The 15332-nt window shown below is 49.3% G+C and overlaps 1 protein-coding gene and 1 pseudogene across 2 annotated transcripts; one reads left to right on the top strand and one right to left on the bottom strand.

Moving 5' to 3' along the window:
• Positions 1-1291: 1291 nt before the first annotated feature.
• On the bottom strand, positions 1292-6246 carry LOC148821529 (GTPase IMAP family member 8-like). Its single transcript, XM_088930842.1, has 3 exons — positions 6205-6246; positions 4719-5483; positions 1292-4107 (listed from the first exon to the last, which is right to left on the bottom strand). Exons 1-3 carry the CDS (start codon positions 6224-6226, stop codon positions 3137-3139), a joined length of 1758 nt encoding a protein of 585 aa, XP_088786968.1. The 5' UTR covers positions 6227-6246; the 3' UTR covers positions 1292-3136.
• A 17-nt stretch (positions 6247-6263) lies between these two features.
• LOC148821528 (GTPase IMAP family member 8-like) lies at positions 6264-13437 on the top strand (annotated as a pseudogene). The gene is made up of 5 exons (XR_016093918.1): positions 6264-6402; positions 7216-7296; positions 7731-8513; positions 8947-9756; positions 12080-13437. The product of XR_016093918.1 is annotated as a GTPase IMAP family member 8-like (transcript).
• The last annotated feature ends 1895 nt before the right edge of the window (positions 13438-15332 follow it).

Raw genomic sequence — 15332 nt, 5'->3', positions numbered from 1 at the left:
TTGCTTCTCTGCTGCTCTGAGATGAACAAACACTCACTGCTCTCAAGCTAAGCAATCTACAGTCTGGGTAAAGGCTCATATACTGTCTGTGAAAAATATCCAAATAAGTTTAACATTTTTGTTTAAAATTAGTAGGCAGCACAGTAGTCAGCATTGCTGCTTCACAGAGCTGGGGCCCCAGGTTTGATTCTGGACTTGCAGTGCTGTCTGTGTGGAGTTTGCATGCTCTCCCCATGTCCTGTGGGATTCCACTGGGTGCTCTGGTTTCCTCCCACAGTCCAGGGACATGCTGGTTCAGTTCTGCTTGTCAGTGCTGCTCTGGGGTTCAGGGTAAAAAAAAATTGCTGAAAAAAAGATTGCTGTGTAACGGTGGGTCAAATGGCTCAATTTACAAAAAGGTTTCGCTTATTGGTCACTCAGAGACACTGGACCGGGACACATCAATTTGGAAAGAGTATCTCTACAAAAAGTTTAGTGTCTATGTTCTACACAAAACCTCATGGTCTTCAATGCATCCGTTTCACTACTTCAAAACCAGTTTAGGTTAGTTTTGCGGTTGCTAGCATCCTCCAAATAAGGAGTTGTTTTTCAGCTGCACAGAGCTGGTACTTCCTCCTGTTGTCTTATGGAAACCCCCCGACTCGCACTTTGTCTAGTATTCTTAAACGCAATATAATAATTTCTTTTACATAGTCTGTTACATTCATTAAGCAGTAAAAAGATCTGTAATAAAATTCTTAATGTATGCAGATGCATATAATTAAGCATTTTAGAACTTGCTAACATTTTGCTTTGAAGTAGCTCCATACACTTGTTTCTAATCATGCAGTTTCTTCAATTCTTCAAAGAAGAATTATTATTACTATTATTAGGCCTGCCTATTCCCCCTCTCCTGCCCCTCATTTCGGTCTGGGAGCTCTGCCCAGGAAGGGGAGATATGGGCACAGGAGGGGACCTGGGGACGAGGCAGGAACAGCAGAGGAAGGCTCAGGCATCGTCTTCCTCCCCCCTGCAGTTGTAGACGGAGAGACAGGGCAGGGGGCAGCAGAGCAAGAACATGAGCAAGAGGCTGCTTGGCTCTGACGCAGGTGAGGAAGAGGAGTTTCGTTTCTCTGCCCTCTGGGCCAGCAGGAGGCGAGTCAGGAGACCGGAGCGCGGCTGGGTCTCTTTTCCTGGGACAGTGGTTTCGGGTTACTGGACACTGCCAACCTCATTGGGGTCTGAGTGTGCCCCCCTCATGGATGACTTTCTGTTCTTGTGTTAAAAGACTCCCTTAAAAGACAGGAGTCCGTCTCAGAAGTTAGAAGAAGTTTTAATTTCGTGTGTGTGGGAGCGAAACACACAGAGACGCGTTGTGTATTTTTCTCAAGGTGATTAAAACGTCTTAGTGCAAACGTGGCCACATGCGGTTACTGTCTGAGAAACTTGACTTAAAGGGAGCATCTCACTTCATCGTTTTACGTCGCCAAAACCACAAAACCCTTTATAAATCGAAAAAGGTTCAACTAGAGCTTCACAAAATCGTTTTCAGAACCGAAAAAAAAACGTTCATTTCATCAAACCTGGCCTGTGCTTGGCGTAGTCGCAAGCATCCATGGTGTAAATCAATATTTACTTTTGATTCCTGCATCATATTTAATTGTTTTTTTTACCAACAAAACCACAAAAACTTGTTATCAATTGAAAAAGGACAACCGGAGCTTAAAAAAAAACATTTTAATTTTAAAAACAAGACATTCAATCACAAAGTCACTTTTTATCTGATGATGCACTTCCAAACTTCCAAAGTGCATCGATAAGGTAATCAATAAGCCAGCAAAACAAGACCGCAAAAGCAAAAACCAGCAAAAAATATATATTCCATGTTTTTACCTTGTTCTGAAGAACGATATATTGTATATCCACAAAAGGCTAGACTAACCCACCTCCAGACCTGGAGGAAACTGAACGTTATTGACTTGAAGCAGGACCGCCAGAAAACAGGCGATCTGATTGGTAAAAAGCGCCGTCATTCATTGAATTTTCAGGGTGAAACCTCCTCTAGAAGCCTCAGTCTGCATTCGCCTGCCTTCTAGCTGTCAGTCATTGACTCAGAAGGGTAATCAATCAGTTTCTTATCAGTGCTCCTTTTTCACACCAGAAGGCAACTCTGAGGTTTTTTTTCCAATGCCTAACAGCAGAAAAAGGCTCTCTAGCAGTGTCTAAAGGTTTTTATAGCAATTGCAATGGTTTTTATTGTTATTGCTTTCCATATTTTTTATGATTTATTTATTATATGCGAGAAATTTCTTTCCAGGTCCAGTCTTCACAAAACATTATGTAGAATTTTTTCAAATTGATCAATTTGTCCCAGATTGTTATCCAAGCTAGTAGACACTTTGAACAAGCTTTTCAAATCATTTCTACCTGACAGGCCTAGAATAGAAAATTCTGACCTCTGAAGACCAAAACAAAATTTCCGCCTGCTGTTTTGTTTTTTTCCATATGTTTGTCTGCTGAGGTGACACATTAAGAAATACAAGAAATCTGACTCACACTCAAAGCCAAGGGGGTTTGCCTTCAATTTAAGACCTGAACCAGGCTCCCGCTATGTTCTGCTGCAGAGATATAACAAAATGTTTAAGGGGGAAAATTCCAGGCGGACACTGGCTAAAGGGGTCTTTGACAACATAGAACAGTCCTTAAATATTTTCCTGTCATCATTAACACTTCCCTGTGCTTACAAGACTGGCAGGATTCAAAAATCACGCACATCTTCCTACCTCCCTTTTGCTTTTAATACAAGTGGTTACGTAGGTTCGTAGCACACATTACTATGTGACAGAATAGAATTACAAAGTACCCTTGTGCCCAGCATTCTTCCAATCCACTTCAAAGCAGTTCTGGATGTCCACCTCATGAAATATGACATCTTCTGCAAGGAAAGTGTGTACAAAGTTCCCAGAGACCCTCTCAACAGGACTGCCCTGTGCTGGTGGCTCTGGGAGATGCAACAACCTGTCTGTGGGGACAGGGCTCCTAGCAGCCTTAGAACTGGTAGATGGCAGAGGCGCCAGCCATCCAAGTTACCTAATGTCAAGACAGGACACGTTTACATGGCTCAGCTTGCTGTGTGCTGCTGTGAGCAGTCCTGGATCTACTCTACGCACGGACCCCCAATCACCATCTTCCTGAACTGCTCCCACATGCCCACGATGAAGCTGTAGGTGAAGCCCGAGTTCTCGGCCTCTTCCCGGGCGCTCTTCCTCTTCTCATTGTAGAAGCGCTCGAACTCCGCCCGCTCCCTCCTGTGCTTCTCCTCCAGCTCCTTCATCCTGGCGTCCCTCTGCCTCCCCTCCTCCTCCAGAGTCTCCAGCTTCTGCTCCAGGCTCCTCCGCAGCTCCTCCACCTCCCGCTGGAACCTGGCCCGGAGCTCCTGCTCTTTCTGGCGCATCGCCGCCTCGTACTGGTGCCTCAGCTGCCGCTCTCGGTGCTGGATCATGCGCTCCACCTCGCTGTACATGTCGTTGGTGTAGCAGCCGCCCCCGTTGGCCGTCACCATGGCGTCGACCTTGTCCAGCAGGCTGGTGACCTGGCCGCGCTCCTCCGGGCTCTTGTTGTTGAGCACGTGGTACCTGCCCCCGCACTGAGCCAGCAGCTGCTGCAGGTCACCGCCGGCCTCCCCAAAGCACTCCTCCAAGCTCGTGTCCCCCAGCTCGTCGCCCCGGGTGAACAGGACCAGGACGTAGCGGGACGCCCCCCCCCCGAAAATCTCCTGGATCTTCTCCACCGCGCGCCGCTCCTCCTGCGTGAAGCGGTCGGGCTTGACCACCAGCAGGAAGGCGTGCGGCCCCGGCGACGAGAGGTTGACGCACTTCCCGATCTCCCGCCGGATGTCCTCGTCCCTCTGCTTGGTGTCGAAGAGGCCCGGCGTGTCCACCACCGCCACGCTGCGCCCGGCGATCAACCCCCGCTGCTTCTCGCACCCCGCGGTCACCGAGGCGAAGCCCAGGACAGACCTGAAGGCCGGGCGCCCCAGCAGGGTGTTCCCCGAGGCACTCTTCCCCACGCCTGTCTTGCCCACCAGGACCAGCCTGAGCTCCGGGGGCCCAGGCAGGGGCTCCCCCACTGCAACACGAAGGAGGACATGTCGAGATCAGTGACCGTTAACACCGACAGGCAGGGAGCTTCACTCGCCACACGGCACACCACACACATGCCGACGGGCCGAAGAAAACTAAGGTGAAGTCAACCAGCAGACTTCTTCAGCACCAAGAGTGAATCACGGACCAGGAGAGGCTCAGGTGGAAACTGTGAGGAAACGCATGGAATACTGAGAGCAGGGGGCACTTCTGTACACAGAGGGGGGCGGGGGTGTGGAATAGGCTGGCCAGCCATGTTGTTGAAGCCACAATCCTGGCTTTGCTCAAGCAACAGCTGGATGAGTTTCTGGAATTAATGAAGTACTAATTACCAGACCGGCCAGATGTTCATACCGTGGAGACTGGGCCTCACATTAAAACATCTGTCCAGCTTTTAAGCTGTTAATGCTTTTATGAGCATGTGTGACGTACAACTACATGGTTGCTGTCAATGTTAAATTTGTCCAGCCAATCAAAGGTTTTTAGTGAAATTGAAAGCAGGTGACAGTATTTCAGACATGAGGACTCGGTGCTTCTGAGACTTCTGATCTCCTGTCCTGCCGTCCTGCAACGAAAGCACTGTTCTCAGGGACTTACGGTTTGGGGGTGTAAATGGATTGCTGTTTCTCCTCTTGGCTGGAAGTGAAGATCCATCTGCTCCCTGGCCTTCACCCTCCTCAGCCTGCGTGGTCTGTGTTCCCTGACTCATTGCTCTGGTGTAGAAGCCTCCACTCTCCTGCACCACCCCGTCGATCTTGTCCAGCAGCTCTGTGACCTGGGAGCGGTCTCCTGGGGTGTCCCTGTTGCTGAAGAGGTGGTGCCGGTCTCCACACTCCCTCACCAGCTGGCGCAGCTCGGGGTCGGCACTGTGCAGGAAGGACTCCACACCCTGCCCCTCCAGGTCCTCTCCGCGGGTGAACAGCACCAGGGTGTGCCGGACCGCTGCCTCCCCGAACAGCCTCCGCAGGGTGTCCAGCGCCCCCCTGTCCTGGTCGGAGAAGCGCGTGACGGGCAGGACGAGCAGGAAGGCGTGTGGCCCCGGGGCCGACAGCTGGACGCAGCGCAGGGCCTGCTGGGCCGCAGCGTCGGGGGGGCACAGCCGGGTGTCCAGCAGGTCGGGGGTGTCGATCACGACCAGTCTCCGGCCCCCCAGCTCCGCCTCGGCCCTCTCGCAGGCCCGCGTCACGGCGCGGGCGCCCAGCCGCGTCTCGAAGTGCCTGCGGCCCAGCAGGGTGTTCCCCGAGGCGCTCTTCCCAGAGCCCGTCCGGCCCAGCAGCACCAGGCGCAGCTCAGGGGGGGCAGGGGGTGCCCGGGTCCGGCCCGCAGAGTCAGGAGAGCCCTTTTCGTCATCCCGTCCGCCTGCTGGAGAGACACAGCCACTGCCTACTCTCCCCGTACAGTACTGCCGCTCCTGCGGGTGCTACCCATGACTCCCAGTGCCGTTCAGGGAGAGCTCTCGCTCAGAGCGGCGGCATCCAGTGCTCATCGAAGTCGTGTCGGGACCCCTTTCGTATTTTCTGATTTTTTGCAATTTTTTGCCACTGGGTGTTTTCAGGGCTTCGGGGGGTTCCAGCGGTATATACTGTAGAAGGAGTCGGACTGAACCAATAATACTGAGGTGATGTGCTTGGTTTACTTATTTCAGAAACAAAGTCATCCAGTCAGTTCAGACAGTTCATTTAAAGAGATAAGTAAGGCCCGCTGTGAGGATATTTTATTAAACACTCAGGGCTGATTTGCGCCTGCCCTGCGCTATGTAAAATCACAAAGTTCGGCTCTCACCACCCCAGAGAAGTTCTCATCACAAAAGAATGGTGTTTTAAGGAAGCACACTACGTGTTGACGACTTAAAATACGAGTTTATAATATAGTTTTTTTTTATTAATTCCTGATATATAATATCGTCCGTAGTTGAAAGTGAAAGTATTTTTTTTTCTTAATAAAATCAACGTGTACAACGGTGTTTTTTCTTTGATTTTAATTGATCAAATTCCGTAAATACATACTTTGAAGTTAAAACAGTTTTGAATCGGAGAATAAAACAAAGGAAAAATTCTGGAAGAAAATGAACTCTGTAACTCACCAGAATGGACGTCGGTCTCCATCTTGTCATCTGTCACAATCGATGTGCAAGACGAATTCAGAAGTGCGGAAGCACTCTAGAGAGCCCATTGCGTGCTTCACTGTGCGTCTGGAGAAGAGGAGTGATGTGCACAGGACAGTACTCTCACGGCGAGCGTCAGAGTACTCAGTTACATTACTTCATGTTTTATTGGTTCAGGTGTGTTTGATATCTTTATTCGTTATATATTCTTATGTATTATACCTGTATTTAATTTGTTTCTCGATGGCGAATGTTAGCACACGTCTTTAATGTTTTACTTTCGTTTTCAGCGGAGGGTAAGTTTTTTTGTTTTTCGGTCGGTAAAGATATCACAGCGGCACTTTTAACAAATTTTATTTCTGTAAGGACAACTTTAGAATCATGTTTTTCGGACGGCGACGCTCCAGCGTTGCTAATTGGAAGCTGAGAGTACGAGTTTGTGTAGCGTTTGGGAGGTCGTGCTCCTACTTCATGTTAAAACCTTTTATTCCAAAGTGTGTGTACGTATACGTCTCCCTAATATTGGCAGGTATACTGCAGCTGTGGCCTCCTTTTGGTTTTTAATGAAATGTGGTATAATATAACGTGGTAATTCTCGACACTTATTAGTGATCTCTCAGTGGCGTGAGACCGTTGATTTGTGTGAAGAGATGTGCAGTATTCAATGCAACGCATTGACTTCATAGTCATTATAATGAACTTCGTCCATTATAATGGAGAGAAATGAGCAAACAAGATTGCACATCTCAATCAGCAATTTAGTTAAGGTGAATCGGCTACAATATCGTGTATTTCTGGTTTGATAGCCTGAGGTTCAATGCTTTGAATTGACAGTGTTAATAGTAGTAATAATAGTCTTTTGGAGGTGGGTTATCCAAATGTGTACTACAGTTCTTTTGTTAACTTTCCGAATAGAGAAGCACTGCGCTGCTATGATACGCTAAATGGTTTTGTGAGGTGTGTTTATATTAAGAGACTTTATCCCCCCAGGTGCCCCCAGGTGCGAGACTGAGACGAGGCTGGAGGAACAGAAGTCACGTCAGTCACTGTGAATGGAGATCGGTGTATACTGTGAGTCACGGCCACTACTGCTCCTCACAATGCCTCTAACACTCCTCAAACACCCCAAAACTCCACCCAGCTGGTGTGTCAGACACTGCAGTGTGATTCAAGTAGGTACTGTAGCTGTGTCAGCATGCGTAGGGTGAAGAAACATTTCTTTTCTTCTCTTCTCTGCATGGAAAAAGCCGTTACCTGTTCCTTCACGGCGATGTGATGTCATATACATGTAGAGTACACATTGGAGCTGTCAATCGGATATTCATTGTCAGGTGAAATGGTCAGAGAGTTCCAAGTTATTCTAAATTGTCAGCTTTTATGTGACCCAGAAGGGCCCCACCAGTGCTGATGAAACTGTGTGTCTTGTACAGTAGGTACAGTATCTGCCTGCGTGTCTGGGTGTGTCTGTCCTCACTCCTTCCTGTCTGTCTCCCGTGTCCCTGCAGTATGTGAGAGTGGCAGCAGGCGGCCAGTGTCCACAGAGGAGGCTGCTGCCCCCCCTGAGCTGCGCCTGGTGCTGCTGGGCCGGACGGGCTCTGGGAAGAGCGCCTCGGGGAACACCCTGCTGGGCCGCAGGCACTTCGAGACGCGGCTGGGCGCCCGCGCCGTGACGCGGGCCAGCGAGAGGGCCGAGGCGGAGCTGGGGGGCCGGAGACTGGTCGTGATCGACACCCCCGACCTGCTGGACACCCGGCTGTGCCCCCCCGACGCTGCGGCCCAGCAGGCCCTGCGCTGCGTCCAGCTGTCGGCCCCGGGGCCACACGCCTTCCTGCTCGTCCTGCCCGTCACGCGCTTCTCCGACCAGGACGGGGGGGCGCTGGACACCCTGCGGAGGCTGTTCGGGGAGGCAGCTGTCCGGCACACCCTGGTGCTGTTCACCCGCGGAGAGGACCTGGAGGGGCAGGGTGTGGAGTCCTTCCTGCACAGTGCCGACCCCGAGCTGCGCCAGCTGGTGAGGGAGTGTGGAGACCGGCACCACCTCTTCAGCAACAGGGACACCCCAGGAGACCGCTCCCAGGTCACAGAGCTGCTGCAGAAGGTTGACTCCATGGTTGCTGAGCTCGGGGGGGGCTGCTGTGTGTGCGCTGTGCTGCAGGAGGCACTGCAGGAGCTCAAACAGAAGGAGCAGACGCTGCAGAGGGAGTTTGCTGAGTTCTGGAGGCGGAAGACCGAGGAGCTGCAGTCACAGCTGGAGGAGTGTCATCAGCTGGGGGGAGCAAGCTTCAAGAGTGAGAAAGATAGCTGGCACTCATCTCCATCAGTGTGTGACTTGTCCAGCGGAGCACAGTTCGCTCTGCTGTGCAGACAGGAAAGGATCATCTAAGTTCAACAGGTGTTCAAACATGGCACCTGCCAGTCTGGGATTAACCCAAAGTCTGGAATTCTGGATCCAGTTTGCAAAATTCCTCAGTCCAGATCGTTCTAACTGGTTTCCATTTGGTGTACATGATGGTGTATGAAATTTGACTTAAGGACTAAATCTATGTAAAATAGACTAAAAACCTTGATTTTGGCTTTAATACAACAGGAATGCTTGACTAGTAAATGACAGTAATAAGCATTTCAGTACAAGCAAGCTGATTCAGGTGTACAGTATGTGCCGTCATTGCTGTGTGGCATCTTGATTCAGGTGTATCGAACCCGTTTTCCCCTGTTTTTCAGAGGCTCCCAGGTCTTGTCTGAGGATCGTGCTCCTGGGGAAGACGGGATCAGGGAAGAGCTCCACAGGGAACATCATTCTGGGCAGAGTGGAGTTCAGAGCTGCACGGGGTCATTCCTCCCGGACTGCTCAGTGCCAGAGAGCAGAGAGACAGGTGTGTGGCAGGGCGGTCACTGTGGTGGACACGCCGGGCCTGTTCCACACGGGACTGTCCCAGGAGGAGGTGCTGAGGGAGACTGGGAGTAGTGTCTCACTCTGCGCCCCGGGACCCCACGTCTTCCTCCTGGTGCTGCCCCTGGGCAGGTTCACCAATGAAGAGAAGGCAATTCCTGAGCTGTTCCAGGAGCTTCTGGGAAAGAGCTCGCTGAGACACACCATGATTCTGTTCACTCGAGGAGACGAACTGGGCAGCCAGACAGTGGCAGAGCTGATTCAGGACTCTCAAGAGCTGCTTAAACTCACGGACAAGTACGGGAGCAGGCATCATGTTTTCAATAACAGAAATCCGAGCGATCGCACCCAGGTGAGGGAGCTGCTGGAGAAGATCGACAGCCTGGTGAGAGAGAACGGAGGAGGATTCTACACCAGCCAGATGTTCCAGGAGGCAGAAGATGCCATCAGACAAGAGCAGGAGAGGATCCTGAGGGAGAGAGAGGAGGAGATTCAGAGACAGGAGGAGGAGATGAGGAACACGTTCATGAAGGAAGCAGAGGAGATGAAGAGGAGGATGGAAAAGCAAATAAGAGAACGAGAGGAGCAGAATACAAAGAAGAAAATGAAGATCAGAGAGCTGGAGGAAGAGAAGAGGAGAGGTAAGTGTTGAAATACCTTTACCAGCTCTCCCGAGAGTATACTACAGATCTTTCCCTGGTGCGGGTTTACAGCTTTATGCACTGTGACGCGCTCTGAGCTGCTGAGTTAAACATTTGTATTTGACAAAAATAATGACTGCTTCCTTATACCGAATAGTTTGTTATAGTGCCTACTAGAGTGATACCTGTACTGATCTTATCTTTCCGAAGAAAGTAGAGTGAGGAAAAAGTAAAGGTCAGGAAAACAGCCCGAATTGTTTAATAATTTAGTCACATATACAGAAAAAGGCACTTGATGAAATGATCCAAGTAAAGTAAAGCAGTTTAATAAATTCTAAGCAGCAGTAGAAAATATTAGAAAGGGTGAGAGAGAGACAGATACGTTGCTATTGGGGGTAAAATGAAAAGTTTTTTTCCAGTATTAAAACAACAAGTGAACTGTAAAGAGTGAAATATGGTGTCTCAAAGATGGGAAAAGTTTAGGTGATTAATGTGGCTTATATTAAAATAATATATCATTTAATGTATTACATATGAATTTAATATGATGACATTAACTTCTTCCTCAGTGAACACCTGAGTGAAATACAGAACATATTTAGCATATCAGTCATTTCTCTTGCATTGTCTACAAGTCTTGCATTATTGTCCCAGACACGTTTTGCTTCACTTTGCTTCGTCCATTACTGTTCTTGTGCTTTTGCAGTGTTACCGTTTTTATTTTTGTTTCCATTGCAATATTTCTTCCCAGTCTCTTCTTGGCCTAAGTCTGCCTATCAAAAGAAAACCCATATTAAAAGCTTCTTAAGTCCTTTTTATCTCGTCCAGTTGTATTTTTCACTACTGTCTGAATTTCCTGTGCAAACGAAGCCATTCCCAGTCAGGAGTGCACCTGCTCCTCAAGCCCACTGCAGATCTGGCTCATACTGACCCCTAGTGGCCCATCAGGGCATCTTCACTCCCGGTATGCAGCCTGGTTTCCACACTGTGCTGTAACCTGAGGGCAGAGCTGCAGAGCTCCTCCCAGAACCCCAGCAGTGTCTGTAGAACCACATCGCCCCCCTCTGGGTCACCCTGGAGCTGCACTAGAGTCCTCCTGCTCCAGTGGTTCAGGAGTCACACCGAGTCCTGCTCCTGATCCTCCTGTCAGTCTCTCTGGACACGTCCCCTCCTGCCAGCTGGCCCAGTTACTGACCAGCAGCACGGAGAAGCTCAGAGCATCAGACATGCTGCTCCAGGACAGGGAAGAGTTCCATTACTGTTTACTCTGTTTCTGAACAAGCGACAGTGAAATGTATATATTGTCACTGTTGTAACGTCTAAACTAAGCAATAAACAACATTGCTTCATTCAGTATTTTTTAAAGATACACCAAATAGTGGATCCTTTCTCACAGCAAAGGGTATCTGTATTTGTTTTTCTCATTTTCCAAATATAAATAAGATTTCATATCACCAGTGGTCAGCGTTGCTGCCTCGCAGCGCTGGGCCCTGGGTTCAGTTCCTGGGTGCTGTCTGTGTGGAGTTTGCATGTTTTCCTCCCACAGTCCGAAGACATGCTGGTAGGCTAATTGTCTTCTAGGAAAACCGGCCCCAGTGTGTGTGCGTGCGTGCGTGCGCTCTCCAATGGACTGGTGTCCTGTCCCAGGTGTATCCTGCCTTGCGCCTGTTGCTTCATGGGACCGGCTCTGGCTCTCCTGCGACCCTGACTTGTATAAAGTGGTTAGAAAATGGATGGATGGTTCTTGTAAGAGTGTGACTGTGGTGACAGGCAGGCAGATCACAGACAGAGAAGGGATGTTTAAAGATCTGGGGAGACAAATTCACCTACACAAAACTACAAGAAACAGGATTCCTTCATTCCTTCTCACTGGGCTTCTAACCTCATGACTACAGTAACACAAACTGAGAAAGTTACACAGCCCCTGGGATGAGGAAACAGTGTCTGATGATCAGTTTCTCATCTGTTTCCACATCTGTCTTGACTCTGAGCTTTCAGTCAGTTTCCCTCTGTCTCTTCTGCCTCTTCTCTCACTACTGGAGGAAAAAAAGTTTAAACAGTTATCACCCTGAACACATATTGTACAATGATGTATTTTCCACATATTTTTTTAATTAGTCCTTAGAAAACTATATTTAATTTGACTGAATGTGTATATATAGGTTTTCCATCTGTACGTTTTCTTGGTAAAACAGTTTGACAATAATACTCACACACATCCCTGAACAGCTGTAACTGTTCTATTTCAATTTATCAGCCAACATCTGACTGGCATGAGGACACCAGCAATCATGAGTCACAATCATTCATGTTTTCTCATCAGGACAAAACTCAGAGCTGAGGATCCTGCTGCTGGGGAAGCATGGAGTGGGGAAGAGTGCAGCAGGAAACACCATCCTGGGCAGAGAGGCGTTCAGATCTAAGCTCTCTCCCTCCACAGTGACTAAACAGTGTGAGAAGGGGAAAGGAGAGGTGTCTGGGAGGCGTGTTGCTGCGATCGACATTCCAGGCCTGTTTGACACAGAGCTGTCCAATGACAAGGTCATAGATGAGATAATGAAGTCTATGTTTCTGTCCTCCCCGGGACCCCATGTGTTCCTGGTGGTCCTCCAGCTGGACACAAGGTTTACACAGGAGGAGAAGGAGACAGTGAAGCTGATCCAGAAGACCTTTGGAGAGAGAGCCTGTAAATACACCATGGTGCTCTTCACACATGGAGACACACTGAGTGGAATAACTATTGAGAGTTATATTGAGGAAAACAAAAACCTCAATGACTTTGTCAAACAATGTAACAATAGACACCAAGTCTTTAACAATAAGAATAAGGAAGACCGCTCCCAGGTCACAGCTCTGATCAACAAGAGAGCAGATGGTGAGAGAGAACGGAGGAGGCTACTTCACCAATGACATGTACCAGGAAGCAGAGAGGGCCATCAGGGAAGAGAAGGAGAGAATCCTGAGGGAGGGGAATTGGGATTGGCATTCAGATGAGGAAAGGCTTCTCTGTGAGGAGAACGCCAGAGATCGAGCAGAGAGAAACAACTCATTTCTGCGGAGACTGGGTATTGTGGCTGGTGCAGGAGTAGGAACAGCAGGGATAAGAGCAGAAGCTGCAGCAGGAGTAGAAATAGGAGCAGCAGTGGGAATACTGGGGGGGCCAGTAGGAATAGCAGTAGGAGCAGCTGTAGGACTGGCTGCAGGGACAGCAGCAGGAGCTGTGAAAGCCAACATAGAGAAACTGAAAGAAGAAGCAAGGAAGTGCAGAGTGCAGTGAGAGGAGACAGAGACACAGAGTCCCTATTATTATTTATTAAAGGGAAACTGCAGTACTGATTTCTCAGATGGAATATTAATTCTCGACAACAAAGGTTACAAAATTCAAACTGAGTGTAAAATCCTGAGCTCTGTGCAAGAACTGTATGGTTGCCAAGTTGTTGCAGAGAGATGAGAAACTGCTGGTCGGCCCACAGGCAAGAGCTTGCATGAATTGTGATCATTATCATGTCTTTAACAATGTGAATCCAGAGAGCTGCTGGAGAAGATCGACAGGTTGGTGGAGAGGAATGGAGGAGGTCAATATACTAATAAAATGTACCAAGAATCTCAATTTGAACACAGAGTCCAGTGGAGGAGGGTAATCCTGCTGAGAGAGTCTTCATGTTTCCCCCATACCGTTACCTCCTGTGGACGCCCTGTGCCCCCTGTGGACTAGCTGTGGACGCCCTGTGCCCACTCCACTGCCTGTGTACACACTCACATGCGTCTGTGACAGTCTGGAGTTCCATCTAGGGTGCAGTCTCACCTGATCCTCTCAATGTCTGGGATAGTCCCCATGTTGCCATGATCCTTACCAGGAGAAGCAGGCTTCTGATGAGAGATGGGTGATTATGATGAAAATTGCTCTGCTCCTTTATTACAGACTGAGAGGAGGATCAGGACAGCAGCCCAGAGGTCCAGCTCTAAACTGACAGTTCCTCTGCTCACAGCGTCTCCTTCTCTGTCTCTGGGAACACTGTCTGTCACCTGGTCAGCTGTCTGTCTCCCCCTGGTGTTCAGGCAGGGAAAGGGCTGCTCATGCAGCAGAGCACTCTGGGGGGCTCTGCTCCAGCAGGTGGGGTGATGAGCTGGGAGGATGATGGGACAGCGATCACAGTCAGGGGCTGGTGCTTCAGCTAATGAGGACTAATTCAGACAGGTAGACAAGCACCAGACTGTGTACAGCACACCTTGTCTGCAGTACAGCTCCCTGACAGAACCATCGTTTCATAAATTTGGCATGCAGTGAACTTCAGCACAGGGAAAACTGAGTAAATTAAACTGGGTACATTTGGAGATGTAAAATGTTTTATGGAAAACGTTAAAGGTCAGGAACAAAAGTCAGACATTGTTAAATGAAAAATCTCAGTGTACGTGAATCAGAAACTGTACCTTTACTGAAGGTACACTGATGAAAATATTTCAAATAAGCACATGATGAACAGAAGGAATTATCATTAAGGGTTTCATCAATACACACAGACATACATCCCTATTATAAAACTCACACGATGTATGTGTATAATAACACAACTGTATAATACTGTAAATGTAAAGGTTGTTCAAGTGAAATAAAAGCACAGAGGAAAAGACACTTCACTGCATGAGTTGGGTTGTGTTCAAGCTCTCCACCTGTGTTTCTGACTGTGAGAATGGGTATGCTCCCAGACAGCTCTGTGTCTGCTCGTAAAACACAGCAGCCCTACAGGAGGTCAGGTGTCTTGTGGAGCCAGCAGCTTGATTCCCAACAGCATCTGCTGTTTCCACTGCAGCATCCCTTGGCCTCTTAGTGAATGTGGTAAGTACCCCTCTCCCAGCCCCTCCTGAGACTCTGCCTTAACCTGCACTGAGCTCACCTGCTCTCCTCCCGAGACTCAGCCTTAACCTGCACTGAGCTCACCTGCTCTCCTCCCGAGACTCAGCCTTAACCTGCACTGAGCTCACCTGCTCTCCTCCCGAGACTCAGCCTTAACCTGCACTGAGCTCATCTGCTGAACTCCTGAGCCTTAGCCTTAACCTGCACTGAGCTCACCTGCTCTCCTCCCGAGACTCAGCCTTAACCTGCACTGAGCTCACCTGCTCTCCTCCCGAGACTCAGCCTTAACCTGCACTGAGCTCACCTGCTCTCCTCCCGAGACTCAGCCTTAACCTGCACTGAGCTCACCTGCTCTCCTCCTGAGACTCAGCCTTAACCTGCACTGAGCTCACCTGCTCTCCTCCCGAGACTCAGCCTTAACCTGCACTGAGCTCACCTGCTCTCCTCCTGAGACTCAGCCTTAACCTGCACTGAGCTCACCTGCTCTCCTCCGGAGACTCAGCCTTAACCTGCACTGAGCTCACCTGCTCTCCTCCCGAGACTCAGCCTTAACCTGCACTGAGCTCACCTGCTCTCCTCCCGAGACTCAGCCTTAACCTGCACTGAGCTCACCTGCTCTCCTCCTGAGACTCAGCCTTAACCTGCACTGAGCTCACCTGCTCTCCTCCGGAGACTCAGCCTTAACCTGCACTGAGCTCACCTGCTCTCCTCCCGAGACTCA

This window comes from Atractosteus spatula, chromosome 13, assembly GCF_055471065.1.
Source record: "Atractosteus spatula isolate fAtrSpa1 chromosome 13, fAtrSpa1.hap1, whole genome shotgun sequence".
Lineage (NCBI taxonomy): Eukaryota > Metazoa > Chordata > Actinopteri > Semionotiformes > Lepisosteidae > Atractosteus > Atractosteus spatula.
This window is presented reverse-complemented; position numbering and strand designations above follow the sequence as displayed.